The sequence below is a fragment of the Amblyomma maculatum genome, chromosome 1 (genome assembly GCF_055883805.1).
Source record: "Amblyomma maculatum isolate TAMU_Amacu chromosome 1, ASM5588380v1, whole genome shotgun sequence".
Taxonomy (NCBI): Eukaryota; Metazoa; Arthropoda; class Arachnida; order Ixodida; family Ixodidae; genus Amblyomma; species Amblyomma maculatum.
Genome location: NC_139344.1, coordinates 261,386,769 through 261,410,395, shown reverse-complemented (window position 1 = coordinate 261,410,395; position 23,627 = coordinate 261,386,769). Strand labels below are relative to the sequence as shown.

At 48.3% G+C, this 23,627-nt stretch overlaps 1 protein-coding gene and 1 pseudogene across 1 annotated transcript; both read left to right on the top strand.

The window, feature by feature from the left end:
- The first annotated feature begins 1,878 nt into the window (after positions 1–1,878).
- LOC146206380 (uncharacterized) lies at positions 1,879–2,585 on the top strand. The gene is made up of 3 exons (XM_084609052.1): positions 1,879–1,972; positions 2,051–2,183; positions 2,510–2,585. Exons 1-3 carry the CDS (start codon positions 1,879–1,881, stop codon positions 2,583–2,585), a joined length of 303 nt encoding a protein of 100 aa, XP_084465178.1.
- A 141-nt stretch (positions 2,586–2,726) lies between these two features.
- On the top strand, positions 2,727–3,392 carry LOC146206379 (uncharacterized; annotated as a pseudogene).
- Positions 3,393–23,627: the final 20,235 nt, after the last annotated feature.

Sequence of the window (23,627 nt, the reverse complement as noted above, 5' to 3'; positions counted from 1 at the left end):
CGTCCTAACCGGTAACTTGAAGGCCCGGACGTGCATGCAGCCTGTGAGTGGTGCCAACGCACGCTTTTATGCTTGCTCTACGGAGATGACTTGTGATGGGACTTAGGAAGCACATCGAAGAAAATGGTGCCAGCGTGACGAAAGACTGCAGCTATACTTTGTGCGCAGAATCCGTCTAATTTCTTGAGACCTAGCTCAGCAGCAACCCGTGATATTTTGTTTGTCGACATGGAGTCCTACAGAAACGGAGTGTTACACGTGGATCACGTTTCCCTTGCCGCGCTGACAGACCGGTACCAGACACCCTTCTACGTATACTCCAAGAGGAAGATCGAAGAAAACGTCCTCATGGTCCGGGAAGGTCTTCAGTCTTCCGAACACGTGATATGCTACCCAGTCCGAGCCAACTACTCGCTGGGGGTTATTAGCATATTCAAGCAGCTGGACACAGGCTTCGTAGTTTCCAATGTCGAAGAGCTACAGCGAGTGCTCAAGGTCGGAGGCGACCCGAAGAAAGTAGTGGTCGCGGGACAAAGCAAGACGAGGGAGATGATTTCGCAGGCCATCGACAACGACGTGTACTGCATCCACGCTGAGTCATGGCAGGAGCTGGATCGCATTGAAGCAATCGCCTTGAGGAGCAGGAAAGTCGTTCCGGTTGGCATCCTTGTCAACCCCGAGGGGGACGCCCGCTCACATCCGCACCTGGCCACGCCCCTCGTGGACTGTGGATTCCCGCTACAGGAGGCCGAGAACGCCTGCTTGAGAGTCCACTTGTCCGCGTGCATGGAGCTGGTTGGAGTCAAGTATCACGTCGGCTCCCAGGTCTTCGAGTCTTTCATTGAGGCTTTCGACAAGATAGTGGCTCTTGTCGATAAATTGAAGGGCAAAGGTATCCTCCTCAAGCACATCGACATCGGCGGAGGAATAGGAGAACCGCTTCGAAAGAGCGTCGATGCTCCTGGTCCTGTCGCCATGATCCGCCAAATCACCGAGCCTGTAGAGAAGCGACAACTGCGCGTCGTCTGCGAGCCAGGACATCTGCTGATGGCGGACACCGCTGTGCTCGTGACACGAGTGGAGTATGTCAGAAAGACCGCCGCCAAAAACTACCTCATTGTGGATGCAGGGCTAAGCGATGTGATGACACCAATCCTCTGCGACTCATACCACGAAATCAGAAACATCCACGATGGCCCCGGCAGGAGGCTGGAGCTCTATGACATTGTCGGTTCAGGAAGTGGTCCAGTGGAAAGCTTTGGCCGTGCCCGCTATCTTCCGGCTACAGAGCAGGAAGACGTCCTCGCCATCCTCAACGTCGGGGCGTACGGATTCAGCTTGTCCTCGAATTTCGCGTCGAGAAACCATCCCATGGAAATAGTGGTCGATGGCCTCACGTATGCTGTCATTCGGAAAAGGCAGACCCTTGACCAGCAGCTTTTAAATGAGAAATTCTTTAATTAGCAGCATCGAACTTTGAACTGTAAAATTAATACATCACATATTGTGCATTATTCGGTCTCTTAAATGCTACTGTATACACTTGAAGGAAGTGTGATGAATTAAAATTTTGCTGTTCATAACACTCTTTTTTTTTTTTTTTTTTTTGCGCTCAAAATATATTTCACGACCTCGAATCGACGTAATGGCAATTACCGTTTAAAATAAAAATTTACTTACTACGTTTAATTCCGTAACTCCGTAAAAGCTAAGGCATAATAAATACCATGTACAGTATCGTTGTGGTCTTGAAAGCAGTCGAAGCGCGCTTGCGTACGAGGCATCATAATGCTTTCTGTGATCCCCCAGTACTGAATTTTCTTTTCTTCTCTGCTGTGTCTAGATTTGCCGGTTTAGGCTACTGGCTACCTTGGAACCATGTTAATTCATGTTTATGCAGCCAACTGCTATTTAGAGCGCAGCTGCAGCTACGACGGCCACCGTGGCCTGGTCTTCGTGCGCATGTTTGCCGGTTCGTTCTGACCGTCATAGGACGCTGATCAAGCGAACGGTCGACGCTCGCGTGATACCGTTAAAAAAAAAAAAATAGGAAGGGTGTACAGTGCCACTATAACCCGACTGAGCAGCGTTGATCCAGCTGTGCGCAGCGGGACATCTTCAGGACTAGACACATCGAGCATTCCTCATAACATCTTCGCTACAACTAGTTGTGCACTACAAAGGTATACACGTCCGCTGTAGCACCATTTATTTAATGTCAGTTTTTAGTTTCATTTGGCTCCTTGACCTCTGTGTACACAACATATAGTAGTAGCCAAGTTATAGTTTTTGCAGTAATCTATTTTTCAACTTACCTGAATAACCCGATATTGCGGATGCTCAAAGCAGGGTTTCAGTTGCAGCATGCACTACCCAGGTATGCATAAACCCCAGCTTTGCTTTAAAAAAAAAAGAAAAGTTTTTTTAAGCTACTGCTGTTCCTCCCTGCTTTCGTGCATTTGTCATGCTGGTCATAAATATATAGTTTCTGTACTCTTTTGATTTTTAGCATTTATGAACTACCGAGTTTCGTTGATGATGTCAACAGTTTGCTGGCGCCTCTGAAAGTGATGCCTTGTAAGTAGGAGGACAGAGTACTGCGCATGCAGTTCTATTAAATAGCCTTTCCATCGTATTACTCTCTGAAGCCCAGATTTGAGCTTCGTGTTCCTTAATTAGTCCTGAGATGAGTATTTTGTTGTTACCTTCTTTTTTTTTTTTTTTTTATTGAGCAGCGGCCACCTTCAACAGTGGAAAACGCTGCAATAGCATACGTCGCCGATTATGTAGCAAAAGCGATAGAAGAACAAAGGACGTGCAGCGCCGGCCCAAGACTTCAGTTCAGAAGCTTCAACATCAACAGTGGTGGGACTAATTTCCCACCAATCTAAAGGGGGTTTGGTGTTCCCAAAGCCCGAGTTTGTGGCTGTTCTGATAAATGTAGAGAAAGGAGGAGGAGGAGGAAAGGCAGGGAGGTTAACCTGTAAAAGCAACCGGTTTGCTACCCTGCACTGGGTAAAGGGGGTGAGTGGATATAAAAGTTGTGAGAGAGAGATGGTTGAAGTTAGTACAGTCACATCACAGACATGCCACATCACATCACGTCACATTCATATCACTTAAAGAAAGCGGTCGACATTGCAGTGCCACATATTGGCAGAAATGATGTGTGCAAGAAGTTGACAGCAATGATTTTGCCGCATCTAAAGAGAGCTGCCCTCTTTTCATTTGTGAGGTAAGAGAAGACCGTGCCTCTGCCGTATCTTCGATAGTGGCAAAGGAATTTATAAAGCCTCTGTTATCAAGCATCGCTGCTGTTTTTACGGACAGTGTGGCTTATCGGGAAAAAATTAATCACTAAGCAGCTCAATCGAAAGGTTTTACGCGTTTAAAGAGCATAAGCGCGGGCGTGCTAAGAACTTTTTATTGTAAATAAGCTGCTGTGTGCACTGCGACTTTGTGATGCTGTTTTTTGCCACGAATACGACCATGATATCCAAGTATACAGATTAATCAAGGCCACTGGACGTTGCTATGGCTGTGGACTCAGGTGAGCAGCTTGTCTCGTACAGAAGCAACCGCGATGAGCCCGCCTAATGAACATAAAATAAAAACCTGTGGCACAGCATGCAACTTGACCACTCCATTTTCGCTGTGGTACATTTGCCTTTTTTTTCTCCTTCCAGGCCGTATTTCAACCGGCAAACGCGTTCTGACCGAGCTAGTACGTCATGAGTCCACTGAAAAACAAAAACATTATTACTGCGTTGCCTCGTCCTTTATTAAGAAGCAATATATTTTCATATTTTAATGCTTTTCATTCGCCTGCCGCACTGTTTTCCAGAAGCACTCATTTCGAAAACATATAGTATCCATGCTGCCCGCTTCGGACAGCATGCATGCCTCAGCATCTGTAGCTCACTGAAAAAAAAAAAAAAAAAAAAAAGAAGAAGAAAGAGAGCATCAAGCTGCAGGAGGTGTTGGTGTTCATGTGTACGTTTTTTTTTTTTCAACACGGTTTTCCACTATTGCATATCACGTAATGCTTCCTAGGAGCCGCAAATTGCATTGCGCGCAGCCGGCCGGCCGGACGGACGGACAGGACGGGACGGACGGGACGAACGGACGGGACGGGGCGAACGGACGGACGGACAGGACGGGACGGACGGGACGAACGGACGGGACGGGGCGAACGGACGGACGGACGGACGGACGGGTGGAAGGAAGGAAGGAAGGAAGGAAGGAAGGAAGGAAGGAAGGAAGGAAGGAAGGAAGGAAGGAAGGAAGGAAGGAAGGAAGGAAGGAAGGAAGGAAGGAAGGAAGGAAGGAAGGAAGGAAGGAAGGAAGGAAGGAAGGAAGGAAGGAAGGAAGGAAGGAAGGAAGGAAGGAAGGAAGGAAGGAAGGAAGGAAGGAAGGAAGGAAGGAAGGAAGGAAGGAAGGAAGGAAGGAAGGAAGGAAGGAAGGAAGGAAGGAAGGAAGGAAGGAAGGAAGGAAGGAAGGAAGGAAGGAAGGAAGGAAGGAAGGAAGGAAGGAAGGAAGGAAGGAAGGAAGGAAGGAAGGAAGGAAGGAAGGAAGGAAGGAAGGAAGGAAGGAAGGAAGGAAGGAAGGAAGGAAGGAAGGAAGGAAGGAAGGAAGGAAGGAAGGAAGGAAGGAAGGAAGGAAGGAAGGAAGGAAGGAAGGAAGGAAGGAAGGAAGGAAGGAAGGAAGGAAGGAAGGAAGGAAGGAAGGAAGGAAGGAAGGAAGGAAGGAAGGAAGGAAGGAAGGAAGGAAGGAAGGAAGGAAGGAAGGAAGGAAGGAAGGAAGGAAGGAAGGAAGGAAGGAAGGAAGGAAGGAAGGAAGGAAGGAAGGAAGGAAGGAAGGAAGGAAGGAAGGAAGGAAGGAAGGAAGGAAGGAAGGAAGGAAGGAAGGAAGGAAGGAAGGAAGGAAGGAAGGAAGGAAGGAAGGAAGGAAGGAAGGAAGGAAGGAAGGAAGGAAGGAAGGAAGGAAGGAAGGAAGGAAGGAAGGAAGGAAGGAGCGTCCCCTTTGAAACGGAGTGGTAGCAGTTGCTATCCACGCTCGTTTTTTTTTCTCCCTATATCTTAATTATCGTTTTAGATCGGTTAACTATACCATCATTCCATTTATTGAATTTTCGTTTCTACATTACTAGCAATATGTCACTTTTCTGCATTTAAGCCACCAATCTTCCAATCGTTTTTGCTAGCTTCCACCGCAGGTTCATTCACTCGACCACTGGTATCTCTAAAACCCAAGGCCTCAGGAAGGGTAACTGCACCTGCATCAACTTCCGGATGGATGCCATCACATTCGAATATAAGATGCTTGATTGTTTCTATGGTTTTACCAAATACTGCACATGTGTCATCTTCATGGTTATATTTCTTTTTGATAGCTGTTTGTGGGCGCGCGTGTGTGCAAATAACTCATGCGCAGGTACTCAATATATTAATTGTGGCCCCGCATAAGGTCAGTACTCTTGCACATTTTCATTGTAGTGAGAAAGCAAACTCACAATCCCTGTAGCGCGCTGCAAAGAATCTGATTTGCGACTCGAAGTCCCTGCGTCGCTTGGAATACCAGCTCTAACCATGCCCCGCCAGACCACGGGAAGAAAAAGAACGAAAGCAAAATACTGAGAACGCACAGAATCTGCGCTCAATCATTCCCCCGGGGAGGAAAATTCTGTTTTTCTGCTGCCCATAGTCATGTCAGCACTGCTTGGAGCCATGGGGGAGGGGAGAAGACTGTAGGAGGAGCCATGGCATGGACAAAACGAACTGCCGCGAGCGCTTTCTCTTACAAGGAAAAAAAAAATTACCGACGATTACGTTACTTCCTAATGCGAAATTTGAGCGCAGCAAAGTAGTAGTAGTAGTAGTAGTAGTAGTAGTAGTAGTAGTAGTAGTAGTAGTAGTAGTAATAGTAAGTAGTAAGTAGTAGTAGTGGTAGTAGTGGTAGTAGTAGTAGTAGTAGTAGTAGTAGTAGTGGTAGTGGTGGTAGTGGTGGTGGTGGTGGTAGTGGTAGTGGTAGTAGTAGTAGTAGTAGTAGTAGCAGCAGTAGTAGTAGTAGTAGTAGTGGTAGTGGTGGTAGTGGTAGTAGCAGTAGCAGTAGTAGTAGTTAGTAGTAGTTAGTAGTAGTAGTAGTTAGTAGTAGTAGTTAGTAGTAGTAGTTAGTAGTAGTAGTGGTAGTGGTAGTAGTAGTATAGTAGTAGTAGTATAGTAGTAGTAGTGGTAGTGGTGGTAGTAGTAGTAGTAGTAGTAGTAGTAGTAGTAGTAGTAGTAGTAGTAGTAGTAGTAGCGGCAGCAGCAGCGGCAGCAGCGGCGGCAGCGGCGGCGGCGGCGGCAGCAGCAGCAGCAGCGGCAGCGGCAGCGGCAGCGGCGGCGGCGGCGGCAGCGGCAGCAGCAGCAGCAGCAGACGGAGGACTTCTACCGGTCGTCTCGCTCATGGCTCAGAAAGAACTGGCAGATAATTTCGCAGTGGCGAACGGCAGCGGCAATTTCGGCTCGGGCGGTGCACATATACAGATCCGCCGCCACCGATCTGGCTCTCTGATTGCCACCGCACAGGGGTTGCATTGGAGGAGGAGCGAAGAAAGGAATTAAGTTCGAGCCGGCGCTTTGACAACCGGAGACTCGCAGGAAGAGGGGGGAGGGGGGCGGCGTGTACACCCAGCGGCAAACGATGGGGGCAGAAGTGCGCGCAGCAAGCGGACAACGCGATAAAGGGAGGAGGGAAGAGATAGCAGCGACTGACTGATGCTGCTGATGCCGATAGTGAGTCAACCCCAGCTGCGGAGTTGGTTTCAGGGACAACGCCGCCGATGCCGACGCAAACATGATACCCTCGCTTCCGCAGCGCCAAGAACCAGGTCTAGCCGTGGGAAGGTGGTCACGTATTCGTCGACTTGCCGGGGCCTACGTGAAATAACCGGCGCGTCGGCAACTGAAGAGCACCCTATCCGCCACACAAGAAGAGGGGGGGGGGGGGACCCTCCCCTCCTCTTTCTGCATGGCGGCGACGGTGTTCTATGCAGTCACGTTATCTTGACTCTCTAGCGGCGTCAGCGGCATCCAGCGGTATCAGTCGGTCGCTGCTAGCGCTGGAGGGATGAAAGGGGGGCGGAGCTGGTTACGAGGCCGACGCCGACGCGAAACCCAGGAACGGACGCCAAAGAGCTGCGCTCTAAAAAAAAAGACTCCGCGAGATACGCGTACGTGACGTGTAGGCTACGTCACCCATGTGTCATGTGAATGCGTATCGAGGATCTGTGAAAACATCCTCCCGCCACGGCCAGACTCGAGGAAGAGCGGGAGCGAGGAGCGCGCTCTCCCTCGAGACCGGCCGTGGGCCATCTCAATCGCCGCGGAAGCAATGGGAGCTTTTCTCCTTGAGTTACGCTCTCTGCCGCCGCAAGGGGCGCTACCTGCTCACTGTTCGTAAAGCCCCTGCAGCCGCTTCAGCGGCTGCGGGTGGCTTTTGCCTGGTTTCGCGCGGTCGCCCGCGGGTTTCGTGGGGAGCGCAACCCCGAAATGAAAGAACGCAGAACGTAGATGCTGCAGCGGCCTGTCGTCAGCGTACTACACACGTCCAACAGAGTCTCTATATAAAAAAAAAACAGTCACTTAGCGAACGCTCGACAAGCATATGCATACATTGCGGCGTGGTAGCTACTTTTGTTCATTTTAATCCGAATTTTTCCCAAGCCTGTACAAGAATGGGAATAAAATATTGAAGGAACAGTGGTGATATCGAAGCTTCGTCAAGGCTAACATAGCAACTCATCTGCAACGGCAAAGCCATGTCTTCAGCGCTAGATACGAAGCCATATATAGTATCAAAGATGAAAATAATTTTATAAATATGTAATTGAGGTTGCATAATGTCTGCATGACAAAGTATTAGTATAACAGTCAAAGTAAACGCTGTAAGGTTGAGTTTTTGATGTTATTATAATTTATTATTTTCATTTTGCAAATAAACGCTTTTTTAGATGAAATCGTTATATATGGTATTATGCTTATTATGTAAACAAACAATGGTTGGATACTCATGTCGCCATTTGTAGTGGAAGCGGTAAAAAGAGGCCACTAAATGATGCAGGTGATACTCGATTGCAGTGGCTAACAAAGAGTTCTCCTGCAATATCTGAAGTATATACAAGGAACTTCTAAAGCGTTAAAAAGGACACTCTCACTGAAGAAACATTTCAAGCACTATATCGACCCCATTGAGACTGTCTTCGGGAAAGTAAGGCCAATGTGCGGAAGGGAACGGCACGTTAGATGCGAGGGCCGTAACAGCGGCGCTTGACATTGTCAAGACGGACGTTTTATCTGGGAGCAAAATCAAGGCACCTTACGTCGATGCCGAAGAAATCATTTCTGCTGTGCCGCTATCAGTAACCGAGGAACTGAAGGAAGTGATGACATCTCCCGTTACCCATTGTTGCGCTCATCAACGCGACATACCACACCGCCAGCTTCTGGACTGGCGCCTGCTCGTCGAGAGCGCAGCTGCGGTGCTTGCACTTGAGAGCCGGCGCGCGGTGCGTGACTTTTCGTTCATTTCCCGTGACCCTGGATCGCGGAATGCCTGGCTGGTGCGTATTTCAAGTCGCCGACGCAACGCCGCCCGCAAGACGACTCCGGATGTCCGCGCGTCGGCAAGGCGAGCAGCAGTATTCCGAACCGCAGATCATCCACGGTGTGTGGAGGTGTGTGTATGTGTGTGCGCGCGCTGGGCTCTTGTGTAAAGGAGCAGCGGATGCCAGGAAGCTCATTCCCACGGGACTCGGGCGGTCCGGCAAGGGCGCACGTGACGACAGCTGTGGATTCAAACTCCTTGGAATGTGCACGCGTGATGTTGTGCGTACAGCACTACGGGTGTGAGGAGGAACTATGCTGGAGCTTATTGGCCCCGCCCAGAGAGTTTACTTCGTCCCTATTGGCTTAACGATATGGTCTTTGTTTAGCGAGCCTATTTAACGAGTGTCAGGGGTGACTTTAGGGGGAAGAGACCAGTTGCAATAAACATGCTGTAAACTTGGTACGACTCCGAGTAGTTATCCAAGGTGCTCAGCAGGTATACCTCGACAGACCGCCGGTCAGCGCAACCGAGCACGGCGGGTGAGAGAACCTTTTCGAATGCCAGCAGCTGAACAGACCGTCGCCCTCAGGACGAGCACGGCGGGCGACAGCTTGAAGAGCGGCTTCGAAACATAACTCCCGTTGTCACATATTCCAGTTTAACTTACGTCGCTGGATATATGTTGTTAAGTTCGGGTGTGACGCTTGCGCTATTCTTCTTGAAACTAGCGAAAGAAGTAGCCCCATGTACACTCTTCTACGAGCACAATATTCTAGTGGACTGCATTATCCGAAACCAGAGTTTGTTGCCCTATTCTTTTCTTCTTTTTTTTTTTGAGAAAGCTATCGTACATCAACTACGCACAAATGATCTCGAAGTATTTAAGGTCATGATTCAACCAGCACTTGAGAATTCACCATTGAGTCGCCCGGAAGGAATTGACAACAGCCATGTTATTATATATAAGGTCCGCCTCTTTGATATCTGAAAAATTTCTCACAATCCTTCTCGTCAATTATGCCAAAAAAGTGACAGACAGGAACGAGATGTCAGCTCCTTATGTGCACAAGCCGTCCAGGAAGATTTTGAGACTTTAATTTTCTAGCCGCAGGTCGCATTTTGATGAATTGATGAATATGCAGTACAATGTCATTGTAAGCAGTACAATGTACTTTGATTTTTTTTTTATTGTTTGCCGCTCTTTTCAATTATGCGTAATTGTTAATGCCCATTTATTTTATTAAAAGTAGTTGTTTATCGATACATTAAACCGACTACGTCTGTCATACATGTGCGTCAGTCGTGAGACTACATACATATATTCGGTCTTTCAACCGACTGTTATGTTTTGAACGAAGCTAGAACAGCCCGCTCAGACACTGAAATTTTAACTCTATGCGTAAATGTTGTTCCTTACTCTGAATCTGAGACGCGCCATGAATTTTCGCCGGTGCCTCTTTTGCTCTGAACGAAAACGGCCGCGGTTGACAAAATCTCCACCCATCAGTTTGCCATGCACCCGCGTCAGTTCGCCCTACACCTACTTACAGCTTTCAAAGGCACACTGCATAGCCTGGTGCATTTATTTTTGTACAAAATTTAGAGGCAAAAAGTGTTGAGGTAAGTGTACCCGAAGCTTCATTCGACCGTGCTCGGCCGCGCTGACGAAGGCGCGCACATCAACTGCATCAGGCAGGTCCTGACATTTCGCCCTTTATGGTTTATACAGAGACGCCGTAATCAGCGTCTAAGATTTACCGTTTATGAGGAATAACATGTAGACAATAATCCGCGCACGCGCGTGCGCGGATTATTGTCTACATGTTATTCCTCATAAACGGTAAATCTTAGACGCTGATTACGGCGTCTCTGTATAAACCATAAAGGGCGAAATGTCAGGACCTGCCTGATGCAGTTGATGCGGGCGGAGCGAAGAGCAAGTGCGCGTTTTCCTTGCGCGTGAACGATGGTAGCAGAGGCACAGCAGTGGGGCGGTGGCGACCCCACCGAGGCGCGGCGGGAGGTGGAAACAGACCCCATTGGTGAGGCCGTAAAAGAAGAGAAGCGCGCTCTTCCTCGAGACCGGCCGTGCTCCAGCCACGGCCGGACTCAAGGGGCGCGCTCTCCCTCAAAACTGGCCGTGCTCTAGCTTGGGTTCCCTATCTATGGGTGTGTTGTCGCCAGGATTTTCACTCGGCTGGCAAACAAGCTAAACACTGCTGACGGCCGCTGTTTGCGCTTAGTTTTCGTTGCCCAAGTCTGTCATACCGAGGTAACACCCCAGCAACCTACCTTGTCTCTCAGCTGTTTGGAAACAAGTTTCTTCGGGAACAGGTTTCCGGCTTGACGGGCGCATGTGTTTCTTCCATGCCGCTGTTGTGTTCCCGCACACGCCAAGCGGTCGTTTGCTTCGGTGACTGCCGCGGCCGCTCCGAGCGAACCCGCAGCCACCGCGGGGCAGCCGCCGCTGCCTTCCTCACCCTTGACGCAGGTTGCCGCGGAGCCAACAGCAGAAGCAAGCAGAGGAGAGGAGAAGGAGCGACAGGTAGAGATGGAAGGGCTCGGTTAAAAGCAGGACATTTTGGGGAAAAACAATTGGTTTTTATTGCGTAAGAAATACTACGCGAGGTTTCAGCCCGTCGCGTAAACCCGGCCGGTAGCCACGTTTGATCTTTGGCCTTAGAGAAGAAGAAAAGAAGAAGAGAAAGGAAAAGAAGAAGAAGGAGGAGAAGAAGAAAGGAAAAGAAGAAGATACGTCGGCTTTGCTTATACACAACCTAGCGGATTTAACTAAAGCTAAACCCCAGCTAATTTTTTTCTCGTTTTTTCCCGAGGCACGGAGAACAGAAAAAAATGAAACATAAAGCATGGTGCCCTTAAAAAACTTAAAAAAATTGTGCTAATCCTTACAGAAAAGAACACTGAGTAGGCTGCAGAACAGTATTCTTTTTTTTTTCCTGTTATTTACCATTACTTGCCCAATTTAGGCTTAGTTAGAAGGCTTCGTGATAAATGCTAATCGACTGACACACTTAAGTATGCCGAAAGGCTGCATTTTTGTTTTTCCCTCTTCCGCTGAGTGTCGAAGCGTCAACACGTATGAACTGTAGTCTCGTTTCATTGTTTTTTTTTTTTTTCAGATAAAGTGCAAAGAAATGCTATTACCGGGTCGCGGTCTTATTGGCGAGAAGGTTTCGCTCGGGTGCTGATGCCGGCACACAAGCGATGGCGCCTGCCCGCACCGGCTGGGTGATGTCGCATATGTCACTGCACAGTTGATATTACGTCATGCTACTGTGACTTAACGTCACTAATATTCAAGGATATCTTTCAGAGCTTCATACGTCAATAATTGTCGTGCTAACGATGGGTCTCGATCGGGAGAAAGAGCCTTTGACGACTCTTTGGAGCTGAATTCAAATGAATATAAAAAGTTTGTTGTGTCCAGAACTTTACCATGGGTGACCTAAAATGCATAGGAAGCCCATAGCATGCTTTTTATTGCCTCGAAACTTGATGTCCCAACCCCTTTAAGAAACAATATGATAGAATTTATATGCATACAAAATTATCAGGAAGAAAAAAAACTGAAACTCAACATGTACAGAGTAGAACAATTTAGGAAGCAGCGAACACAAAAACATCACTAATACTTCTTTCCATCTCAATGATCTAAAGAAAAATGCAATGAACTTTAAACTGTATAAGAAACATTATAAGAAAATGACCAGAACTGGCAGCTCACGTACACGTTTTCACTACAACAAATTGAAAAGGAAAAAACACGCAAAGAAAAAGCAGACATTTTTTGTCACATATCTTATTATAGTGGAGACAAAAGTGGTAAACTAAGTGGTAAAGATTTAACAGCGGTAAAATAGGAGCCATTGAAATCAAATGACTAGATTTTATTTTAAAAATTCAAGAATATTTCCGATACTCATTTCCACATGGTTGATTTGGAAAGAAATGTGGTAAACTTTGCAGTGCACATTTAAATTCATGCGAAGAAAAAGGCACTAGAAAGAGCGACCACAGGTAAAAACACGAAGAACATACAGAAATGTGGCCTGTTCATTTGATCACGTGTTTGATGCAAGTAAAAATTAGACAAACCTTAAACAGTACAAAAGAACTAATTTAAGTGTAAAAAGCACATTTGGACATAAATATAAAACGATTAGAAAGTACCATGAAGAAGAAAACACAGGAACGTGGGCTCACCATATTCCCACATGAGTGACTGCAAACAAATTGATACAGATTGAACTGCACGTAACATTTCACTAGAAAAAAAAAAGAAATCTCAACTGAAAAATATATAAGCCTTAAGAAAAAAACATGTTGGAGGAAAGGAGGCACGGAAAGAAGGCCAGAACTTAGTCCACTCGCACTAGTCCGGATTGCTGCTGCTGTTATTTCCGGTGGTGCTTATCAAACTAGAAACCTTAAGATGTATGTTAGAACGAATGAACACTGCTTTTGTACTCCATGTCGCTTAAGCCTATTCGTGCACAATTGGAGTGCACACAGCAGAACTTCGACCACTTCCACTCACATGCAGTTGTGGAGGCTGCAACACATATGGCAGCATCGAGCAGCAAACAGCTAGAAAAAAGACTGCTGCTTCAATGTAGCTATGCTTCTTGATTGATACAAACAAAAATATTTTCACATTTTTTCAATATTTCAGGAAGAAAACTATTTTTTTTCTTGTTTTTTTTTCCGGCCTTCAAAATTTTCGGAAATTTTGCACCCCTAACGACGGGCCGTTGACGCGCCCCTCGCCGACGAGGTGTCTGCCGCCGGCCTCGGAAGGAGCCGCGCCAGCGGGCCAGCGGCTGCGGCCGGCGACGCACGGGCTGAAAAGGAGCCTGAGAAGGAGGCAGACTTGCAAGGGGCCGCTACGGTGGTTCCGGCTGCCCAGCTGCCACAAACCGCCGCTATTGACGCGTGATTTGTGGTGGTGAAATCGAAGCGGCGCAGGAAGCGAGCTCAAAAGTAGGACAGAGCGACGGAGGATACCGACTCCCAGGGCACCGCCTCCCAGGCCAAGACCGAGCGGCCTGTTGTGGTCGTGGCGGTGGAGCGGCGCCCCTCCATCGAGGACGAAGAATTTGGGGCGGCTTCCTCAAATGATCATAGGGACAGCTCGGACTCGGAACCGGAGATGGACATTGGCGAGCTCCAGCGTCCATCTCCTAGCTTCCATCGAGCTAGCTTCCTGTTCGCTGTGCAAGGGTCAGGGCTGTGACTGTTTTGCTGAGGCCGGTGGGGCAGAGCTCCCTTCTACCTCACCACCCTTTGTCCCCATGGTCGGCTTGTACGTATTGCGATGACTGCGAATGCTCTCAGTGTTCCAGTTCCAACTTTTCCTCGTCCTCATCGCCTTCCTCTTCCATTTCTGTCTTCTCTACTGAAGAGGGGTCCCCCGACCGCGAGGTTGGGGCAGCTCCAGGTCTGCCGTAAGGTTTTCTTTTTATTGCGTAAGCAATACTCCCCTTCATGGATCACTGCCTTGTCGTGGCGGAGGGGCTTGCGAAACTCGATGAAGTCGTGAGCTCTGTTGTGTAGGGCCACCCAAGATAGACAGGTCACGGCAGAGAGTTCTGACAAAATGTGATTCACTGGAGAAGGCAATGGCAACCCACTCCAGTATTTCCTGCCAAGAAAACCCTATGGCCAGTCACAATACCATTAATGATATGGCGCCGGAAGATGAGCCCCCCAGGTTGGAAGGCGTCCCCATGTTACTGGGGATGAACAAAGGGCGATTCCTAGTAGCTCCAGGACGAATGAAGCGGCTGGGCTAAAGCCAAAAGGACGCTAAGTTGTGGATGTGTCGGGAAGCGACCGGAAAGTCCGATGTTGCAAGGAGATATATCACATAGCAACATGGAATGTAAGATCTATGACGCAAGGTAAACTGGATGTCGTTAAGCGAGAAATGGACAGATTGAACATTGATATCTTGGGTATCAGCGAGCTCAAGTGGACCGAAATGGGAGAATTTAACTCCGGCGACCATTATGTCTTCTATTGTGGGCACGAATCCAAGAGAAGGAATAGGGTCGCTCTCATAGTAAACAGAAGAATGGGCAAAGCAGTGCTAGGGTACAACCCCAAAAACGACCGAATGATTTCACTTCGGATCCAAGGTCACCCTTTCAACATAACAGTTATCTAAGTCTATGCACCGACCACTACTGCTGAAGAAGCTGACGTTGAGATTTTATGCGGACCTACAATGCCTTTTAGACCGCACCCCATCATCAGACGTCGTTTTTCTCATAGGAGACTGGAATGCTAAGGTCGGGAGTGAAGAAATATCCGGAATTATAGGCAAGTTCGGTCTTGGCGAGCCAAATGAAGCTGGGCAGAGGCTAGTAGAGTTGTGTCAAGAAAACAACCTGACCATAGCGAATACTCATTTTCAACAGCACAAGAGGCGCCTGTACACATGGACTTCACCGGACGGTCTGTACAGGAATCAGATCGATTATATTCTTTGCCGGCAGAGATGGAGAAGCGCTATACAAGCAGTAAAAACAAGGCCTGGGGCCGATTGTGGCACCGATCATCAGCTTCTTGTTGCCAAAATTAAGCTTCGATTGAGGAAAACGCAGAAAACTAGAAGGCCTTTCAGGTATGATCTGGATCAAATTCCATTAGAATATGCTGTGGAAGTGAGGAATCGATTTCAAGAATTAGGTCTAGAAGACAGAGAGCCCGAAGAGATGTGGACCGATGTTCGTGATATAATACAAGAAGTTGCTACTAAGGTAGTTCCAAAGCAAAATAAATGCAAGAAAGCAAACTGGTTATCTTTCAGAAGAGGATTTGCAAATAGCTGAGGAAAGGAGGATGGCAAAAGTTATGGGGGAAAGAGAAAGATACAAGGTTCTCAATGCAGATTTTCAGAAAATAGCAAGGAGAGATAAGAATGCCTTCCTGAACATACAGTGCCAAGCAGTTGAGGACAACAGCCAATTAAGGAACACAAGAGCTCTGTATAAGACAATCAAAGATATCAAAGGAAGCTTCTGTGCTAAGCTGGGCGTGATAAAGGACAAACGAGGCAAGGACCTCACTGAAGTCTCAGAGATAACGAAGAGGTGGCAGGAATACACAGAAGAACTGTACAAGAAGGACCCGAATGTGCAAACCCAACATAAGACGGTTGTGATTACTGATCTCGAGCCGGGCATCCTGAAGAGTGAAGTTGAATGGGCCTTAGCCAGCCTTGCTAAGAACAAAGCTAGCGGCATTGATGGCATTCCAGCTGAGTTGCTTCAAAACCTCAACCATGACGCTGTTAACATTCTGCATACATTATGTCAGAAGATTTGGACAATCTTGCAGTGGCCACAGGATTGGAGGAGGTCAGTTTACATCCCCATTCCAAAGAAAGGCAGCGCCAAAGATTGTTCCAGCTACCGCAAGATCGCGCTTATTTCGCATGCTAGCAAGGTGATGTTGAAAATCCTCCAAGGTAGGCTGCAGCAGTATGTGGATCGGGAGCTTCAGGACGTGCAAGCTGGGTTTCGCAAGGGCAGAGGAACTAGAGACCAAATTGCTAACCTTCGCTGGATCATGGAAAAAGCAAGAGAGTTCCAGAAACCCATCTACTTCTGCTTATTGATTATGCGAAAGCGTTTTACTGCGTAGATCCCAGCAGATTGTGGCAAGCTCTCCAAAAGATGGGAGTTCCAATTCACCTCATCTGTCTCCTCAGGAACCTGTATGAAGGGCAAGAGGCCACAGTCAGAACTGGGCATGGTCTTACTGATTGGTTTCCGATCGAGAAAGGAGTGAGGCAAGGCTGCATACTGTTGCCCTGCCTATTTAACCTATATGCAGAGTGCATCATGAGGAAGGCCGGTCTGGACGAGTCTTCAGCTGGAGCGAAGATTGCTAGAAAACGTATCAACAACCTTAGATATGCGGATGATACCACTTTAATGGCAGAAAGTGAAGTGGAACTCAAGAGACTTTTGATGCGCGTACAAGAAGAGAGTGAGAAGTTTGGGCTTAAACTGAACATTAAAAAGACAAAGATCATGGCGTCTTGCTCTATCAAGTCCTGGAGCATCAATGGACAAGAAGGGGAAGCTGTGACAGATTTTCTGTTCTTGGGCTCCAAGATTACCTCGGAAGGAGACTGCAGCCATGAAATTAGGAGATGTCTGCTTCTGGGAAAGAGAGCAATGGTTAGCCTTGACCGCCTAGTAAAGAGCAGAGACATTAGTCTGCCAACCAAGATCCGTATAACTCGTGCTATGGTCTTTCCAGTTGTGATGTATGGATGCGAGAGTTGGACTGTGAAAAAGGCTGACCGCCGAAGAATTGACGCGTTTGAATTGTGGTGCTGGCGAAGACTCTTGAGAGTTCCTTGGACTGCCAGAAGATCAAATCAGTCGATATTGTCGACCATAAACCCTGACTGCTCATTGGAGGGTCAAATTCTTAAGTTAAAGCTCAGCTACTTTGGTCATCTGATGAGAAGAGAGGAGTCGCTGGAGAAAGATTTGATGTTGGGAAAGGTTGAGGGTCGCCGGAGAAGGGGTAGGCAGCGAACGCGATGGTTAGATGGCATCCTCGAGGCACTGCAGATGAAGTTATGTGATGTTAGGAAGGTAGTGAGATACCGGAAAGCGTGGCGTGACATGGTCCATAGGGTCACGAAGAGTCGGACACGACTTAACGACTGAACTGAACTGATGCAATACTACGCGAGGTTTCAGCCCGTCGCGTAAACCCGGCCGGTAGCCACGTTTGACCTTTGACCTTTAGAGAAGAAGATGATGATGATGAAAACGAAAAAGAAGAGGAAGAAAAAGAAGAAAAAAGATAAGCTACATCGGCTTTGCTTACGCAACCTGCCAGGTTTTACTAAAGCTAAACCCCCAGCTAATTTTTTTTTCTTTTTTTCAGGTCTCTTGCTCTGATCGTTCTGCCTTACGCGGGCCCTCCTCGTTTATTAGTTTTTCCAGGTAGTTTTTTTTCTTTCCATTCATGATGACATCACTTATGATAGCTACTGATAGCTACTTTTAACTGTCGTGGCATGTCCCGGCCGCCGCCCTAAGCAAGCCGATATCGTTCAGCTTGCTCGTTCGAAACACATAGATATTTTGGGTTTACAAGAGACCTACATCCATCGTCTTGGCCAGATCAAGAGCTTCCGCAGAACATCTTGTACCAGGCCCTATTGGAGCTATGGCGCGTCGGGCTCTCGTGGGGTAATTCAACGATTCTGCGACTCGGTTTTGCGCCACTCCAGGGATGCTGAGGGCTGCGCCCTGTATGTGAATCTTGATCCTGGCATTCACATAGTTAATATGCTCCAAACAAAGGTCGTGATCAGGGTGCATTATACAAGCGCCTTGACTCTTTTTTAGGAGGCCCATCCAAAGTAGTTCTGGTTTGTGACTTCAACTGCGTCCTCGACAGGGCAAATCGCCTCTCTTCTCGTGGTACTCCACCTAAAGAACGGGATAGGCGGGGGGCGCAGGCACTTAGGGAGCTCGTGGAGGAGCTAGATCTGGTTGATGCCTGAAGGACATGCTCCGATCGGGACAGTAAGGAATGACGTGAACTGGAAGGCGCCTTCATAGCAGGCTATGCCGTTCCTATATCTCTCCGACACTGCCTTCTGGCATGCACTCCATGTGATCTGTCCCCTTTGCGTTGAGTGATCACAGATGTGTCACCCTTCGTTTCACTGATGGAACTCGTCGCACTCGGAAAGGAGACTTGGCGCCTCAATTTACGGCTTCTAGAAGACCAGGAAATCGTTAAGGAAGTCTCCAGTATTCTCAGAAGCTCTCTCAACTCCAATTCGGACTTAGACGGTGCTGGATAGGACAACATTAAGGCTGAAGTGTGTGACTGCTTCAATGCGGCGGGAATGAAGCGAGCACGTGAGGAGCGACAGGAGATTACCATCGTCCCTGCCGTCATCCTCCTGCTTTCTAAGCCTCTTTCTGCGGGCCGGGGAGTCACCGAAGCACTTGCCTCGCAGCGCATCCAACTCCGGAAATTACTCCAACGTCGCTGGGATAGCCTAAGATCATGGCGCGCTCTAAGCGGTGGGAGAGGGAACATTGGTGCAGCAGGCACCTTCTTCGACGCCGCTTAGTGCGCACGGAGACTTCCCTCACTGATTTGGTAGACCCAGTAACGGGTTCTGTCGCAAGCACGCCGAATGCTGTTCTTGAAGCAGCACGACAGTTCTAATCCGTTCTCTATCAAGCTCCAGTTCCAAGCACAGCTACTTTCCCCTTTGAAACTCCCTTCCATCCAGTTCACTTATCAGGGGCTCCTTTGGATAAGATTGAACTTGAAGCGGCGTTTAAGTCCTTCCATAGAAATCGTAGCACAGGTTCAGATGGCCTGACTACTGATTTTTATATCAAGTTTTGGGGGAAGCTCAGCAAGCCTTTTACCACCCTTGTGAACAGGCTCCTGGTGGTGGGATACTTTCAGATAGTACTCAAAGGGAATGACTGATCACTCTCCTCTGTAAGAATGAGTCGAGACGCACTGACCTGCGAGCCTGGCGTCCCATCACGCTCCTGAACGTTGACTACAAGCTCATAGCCAAGCGCCTGTCTTCGACTACCCTCGTTCCTTCCAAATATTATAGGATCCTTATCAGGCTTGTGTTCCAGGCCGCTCTATCCAACTCCACCGTTTCCCCCTTAGGGACCTCTTCCTTTGGGCTCAACACAGAAATCTTTCGTGTATTCTCTGTTCCTTTGATCAGGAAAAGGCATTCGATGTTGTTAGCCACCTTTATTTATTCCAAGTCCGGGAGGAAGCTGGTACAGACCCTGATTTCCAGCGCATGGTCAGAGTTCTATATTTCTGGCCAGTTTCAGCCGCCACCGTGTTAGGTCATACCTCAGAGGCTTTCGACATAGGCCGTGGAATTCGGCAGGGATGTCCCCTATCTCTTGCTCTCTATGTTCTCGTGTTTGAACCTCTTTTACAAAGGCTCTCTCAAAATATTCGAATAGCGATCGTTTTCCCTTACCACCAGGTTCTCCGCCAGCTCCCATCTTTGCCTACGCAAACGACCTATGCCATTGTCTTCCCGGATTAGAATGCTGTCTCCTCCGTTCTGGATGTCATGACGGTGTACAGTAAGGTGAGTGGGGCTAAAGTCAATAGGTCGAAGAGTCCCACCCTCTATTTCGGTTGTACACCATCCAGTCCTCAGCCCACTCACGGTCTTCCCGTGAAGGCTGAAGTCCGCCTCCTTGATTTTTGCTTCAATTCATAAGGTCTTTCAGGCAGAAATTGATCTTTTGCTCAAAAGAAAATCGAATCTAGGGCGAGTACGGGAAGCTTTTGTGTCCATTCACGGCTCGGGCCACTATTACGCGGTCCCCCTGTTCTCGGTACTGACCTATGTCGCCGGCATAACACCTCTGTCAGCACGGACGAGCTCTGCTTGGAACGGATCCTTTACCGTTTCTTGTAGAGGGAAGCTCCGGACAAGGTCAAAAGACATGTGGTAAAGTTGCCTAGGGATAGGGGAGGCCTCGGCATCTCTGACCTAGGCATCGTAGCCTCAGCCTTGCACGTCAGGTGGACCCAAGTGGCAATGAGCTCGGACATGCCTCTGGCTCGAAGCCTGACTTCGTATTTTCATTGCATGCTATGGTCGGGCTCTCCATCGCCTTTTTTACGCCCAAGCAGCCACCTCCCTTGAGCGTTTTCGTAAAGCGGAGGCGGACATAGATGTGATTTGGGTTCCCTTCAAGAAATTGGTTAAGCTCCTCACTCCAAGTCTTCCTCCTCACCTTCGCCAGTATGCTCTTGTCAATGTTAGACTCAGCTGGCGGAACATCACGGTGGACGTTTTGGAAGCAAGTAGAGTGTCCTTTATTATCGCTTCTCCAGAGGAGTCCTCCCCATTAAGGCTCCGGCATTTACACGGGCCAGCTTGCAACCAAATTGTCCGTTTTGTGGCGGTAGAGACTGTTCACATGTTTTCGCAGTGTTTTCTTCCAGAAGTGCTTCTCCATCGTGTAGCTGACCTCTTCTAGCTTCCGGGCATAACGTATCAGACTGTGCGATACCTTAATCCGTTGCCAGGCGCAGCCATTAAGCAGTTCGTCCTCCTGCTCGTGGAGTGCACATACCAGGTATGGCTGGCACGCTGCGCGGCCGCACACTGCAGCAGGGTTCCGGGCCTCCATGAAGTAACTGCAATGGTGCGGAAGGAGGTCTGATTCCACTTGCAGTGGGAACGTCGCATTCTCGACGAGCGGAGATTCTCGGAGAGATAGTGTCGGCCGTCTGTGATTTTTTCGGTTACTGGTGGAACACTTTCTGTATCGATATGACTCCATCACAGAGAACGGTCGCCCTTGATGACACCTATCGTGTAATCATGAAGTTTCCCCTCGTCGGCTCAATGCCACGATGGCGCTGCAGGTTGTCTTCGCGTCTGATGCAGCCCACTCCTGTGGGGGCATCGCGCAGCGGCCCCTTTGTCTGGGTATACGGCCCGCACCTCGAACAAAACACGCTCCCCCAGACCCCACTTGTCCCATGGGGAGGGAGGGGGGGGGGGGGGGGGAGGGGGGGCTGCCGGAGGTGTTGAACGGATGATGATGGGCTGATGAGTGATACGAGACTCTGAGGCACGGCACTTTATGGTGTCAGGTCCCCCTCCATCTGACAACGGTAGCAACTGTGGCTACCGCAACGTGTTTTTCTTCATTTTCTGACTAAATATGATCATTCATTAATCTGACTACTACTAGCTACCGTCATGAATTCTGAATCGCACAAACACCTAGCCATCTTCAAAAAACATTCTGACACAGCCGCACGCAGTCCAGGTGGCAAGGTGGCAAGGTCAGTCCAGATCCGGGACATCGAATTCCTGCTGGCGACTGGCCTAAAGATGATTACGACTTCTTCGGCAGCATGGCGCATCAGAAGGGAATTCTTCAGATGCCAGCATTGAGGCCAAGACAAATGATGCAAGTAGTTCAACTCTGACGCCATCTTTAGGTAAGCAGGTTCATCGCATTTCGTTTGATTTTGTAGGCACGTTATATATCTATTTTAGGTTCACCTCTATGGCGCCGTGATACATAGGGAGTAAGTTGACACTGCGTTCTTTCATGTTTCAACAAGTGCAGGGTTGTAAAGAGTCGCCTTGACCAAGCCAGGAAGTCGGTTTAATTTTGGGGTCATTTCACTGACTATATATATAGGTAAGAAAAGGTCCGCGGCTCACGGTAATGCTGCCATGCGGGTGCCGCTGGACCTGGCTGCCGTGCATCGCCGTCTTGGATCATTGTGGGTGTCAAAGGTGGGAGCCCAGCGAGTCGTCGGCTCGAACGAGGTAGAGAGGAATAGGTTGCACAGTGAATAAACAGGTCACACTATTGGTTCGGAGATCAGCACAGGCATCTAATTTTGCTAGAATCATGACAGTACAGCATACGCGCAACGTTGACAGCAATAATATATTCTGTAGCGCGAATGGGCGGCGGCGCGGTCGAACTTTTGTCTCATTCTGATCGTAACAAAATGATCAGGCCATCAATATGACCGGTGGCCTGCCTTCTTTGGCTTCGTTAACGACTCCCTAAAGTTATGGGGAGAAATGTCCGCATATATAAAATAATAGCTATCTAGCTTTGCTAAACGGCTCCAATTCACCCTCAGCAAACGCATGCTTAAAAGCGGAGCGAACACTATTAAAACTATTACGTATTGCCTGACCACGTCTGGAATGTCGACAGTGCTAGCTTTAATAGATTTTTCTTTTCATTTTTGTCTGTGCTATTTTTATTTTTATTTTATTTTTTTATTTTTTATTTTTTTTTTTGCTTTTCTTGATGCCATTTACTTTTCACCTTCGTGTTTGCGTTGCTTCTGTATTGTTTCTAAAAGGCTCTTTTCAGGTTAGCAGTCACAGCCTCTGCATCCGGATGATACTTATTTCAACCTGGTCCCTGCTCCTGAAATGAGGAGCGCACATAGCATCAGCTAATGATGGACGCACTCGGACTGACAAAGACAAGTATTCTCGTTGAACTGTTAGTTAATAGATTGAGGATTGCCTTTCATTTCGATGTGGTTGGATGTTCGGTAATATTAATTTGCTGATCCTTGTGACTGTGCAGTATTAGGAATTTACTACCTGCTGGTAATTTGATAAAAATGTCTGAAAATTTGAAGGAAATGCTTTCCTGTCGAGGAAATATAAACGAATACGGGTTGATTATTTTCTCTATCTGGATGTCTGGGGAGAGAAGCATTTCGACCCGATCACATCCATATTGCATAACGTTTCTTATGTTATTTCTATTCTGACACTCATTCACTGAAGTCCACTCACTCGCGCTCACACTCATGTCCACATCCCACTCGTATTCATTCACACTCACGTCCACATCTCGCTCGTATCCACCCACTCACACGTCCACTCCCGCTCGCAACCACTCACACTCGCGTCCCCTTCCACCCGCATAAACTCACTCGCACTCGCGGCCATTCCCCCTCGCATCCATTCGCTTACATTCACCCTCATGGCCGCTCCCATTTGTGGGCACTTACTCGCACTCGCACTCATGGCCACTCCCATTCATGGCCACTCATTCACACTAACACTCACAACCACTCATACGCGTCCGCTCACTCACGGCGTGAATGTGCCTGTGAGTGACGCGATATGAGTGCACTCAGAGTGCGCCGACTTATGCTTAAAGGGAAGCTGGAACAGTTTTCAAATTGCATAAACTTCGGTGGTTGGAAAGGAGGGGTTTGTTAATCATGCGTGTCATTTTTATTGAATTCTGTAGATAGAAAAAGCCGAAATCGCTTGTCAAAAACGCGCCACGGTCACGCCCTCGTCGCAATGAGCAAGCCGATGAACTCGCCACCGCCGCACCTGGACCCACGCATCGCGCGAGGAGAGCGCATCCCTGCTGTCGGCGCGCGCTCACTGTCGCGCCTACAGCGTGCAATGCTCATCTGAGTGCGCGTCGGCTGCGTGTGGCCCGGGGTAG

Excerpts from the sequence above, each read along its gene's own strand:
- LOC146206380 (XM_084609052.1), top strand. The coding sequence starts at position 1,879 with ATGTTAATTCATGTTTATGCAGCCAACTGCTATTTAGAGCGCAGCTGC. Across the intron at positions 1,973-2,050 it reads CTTCGTGCGCATGTTTGCCG|GAAGGGTGTACAGTGCCACT; the intron begins GTTCGTTCTGAC and ends AAAAAAAAATAG. Across the intron at positions 2,184-2,509 it reads ACTAGTTGTGCACTACAAAG|CATTTATGAACTACCGAGTT; the intron begins GTATACACGTCC and ends TTTGATTTTTAG.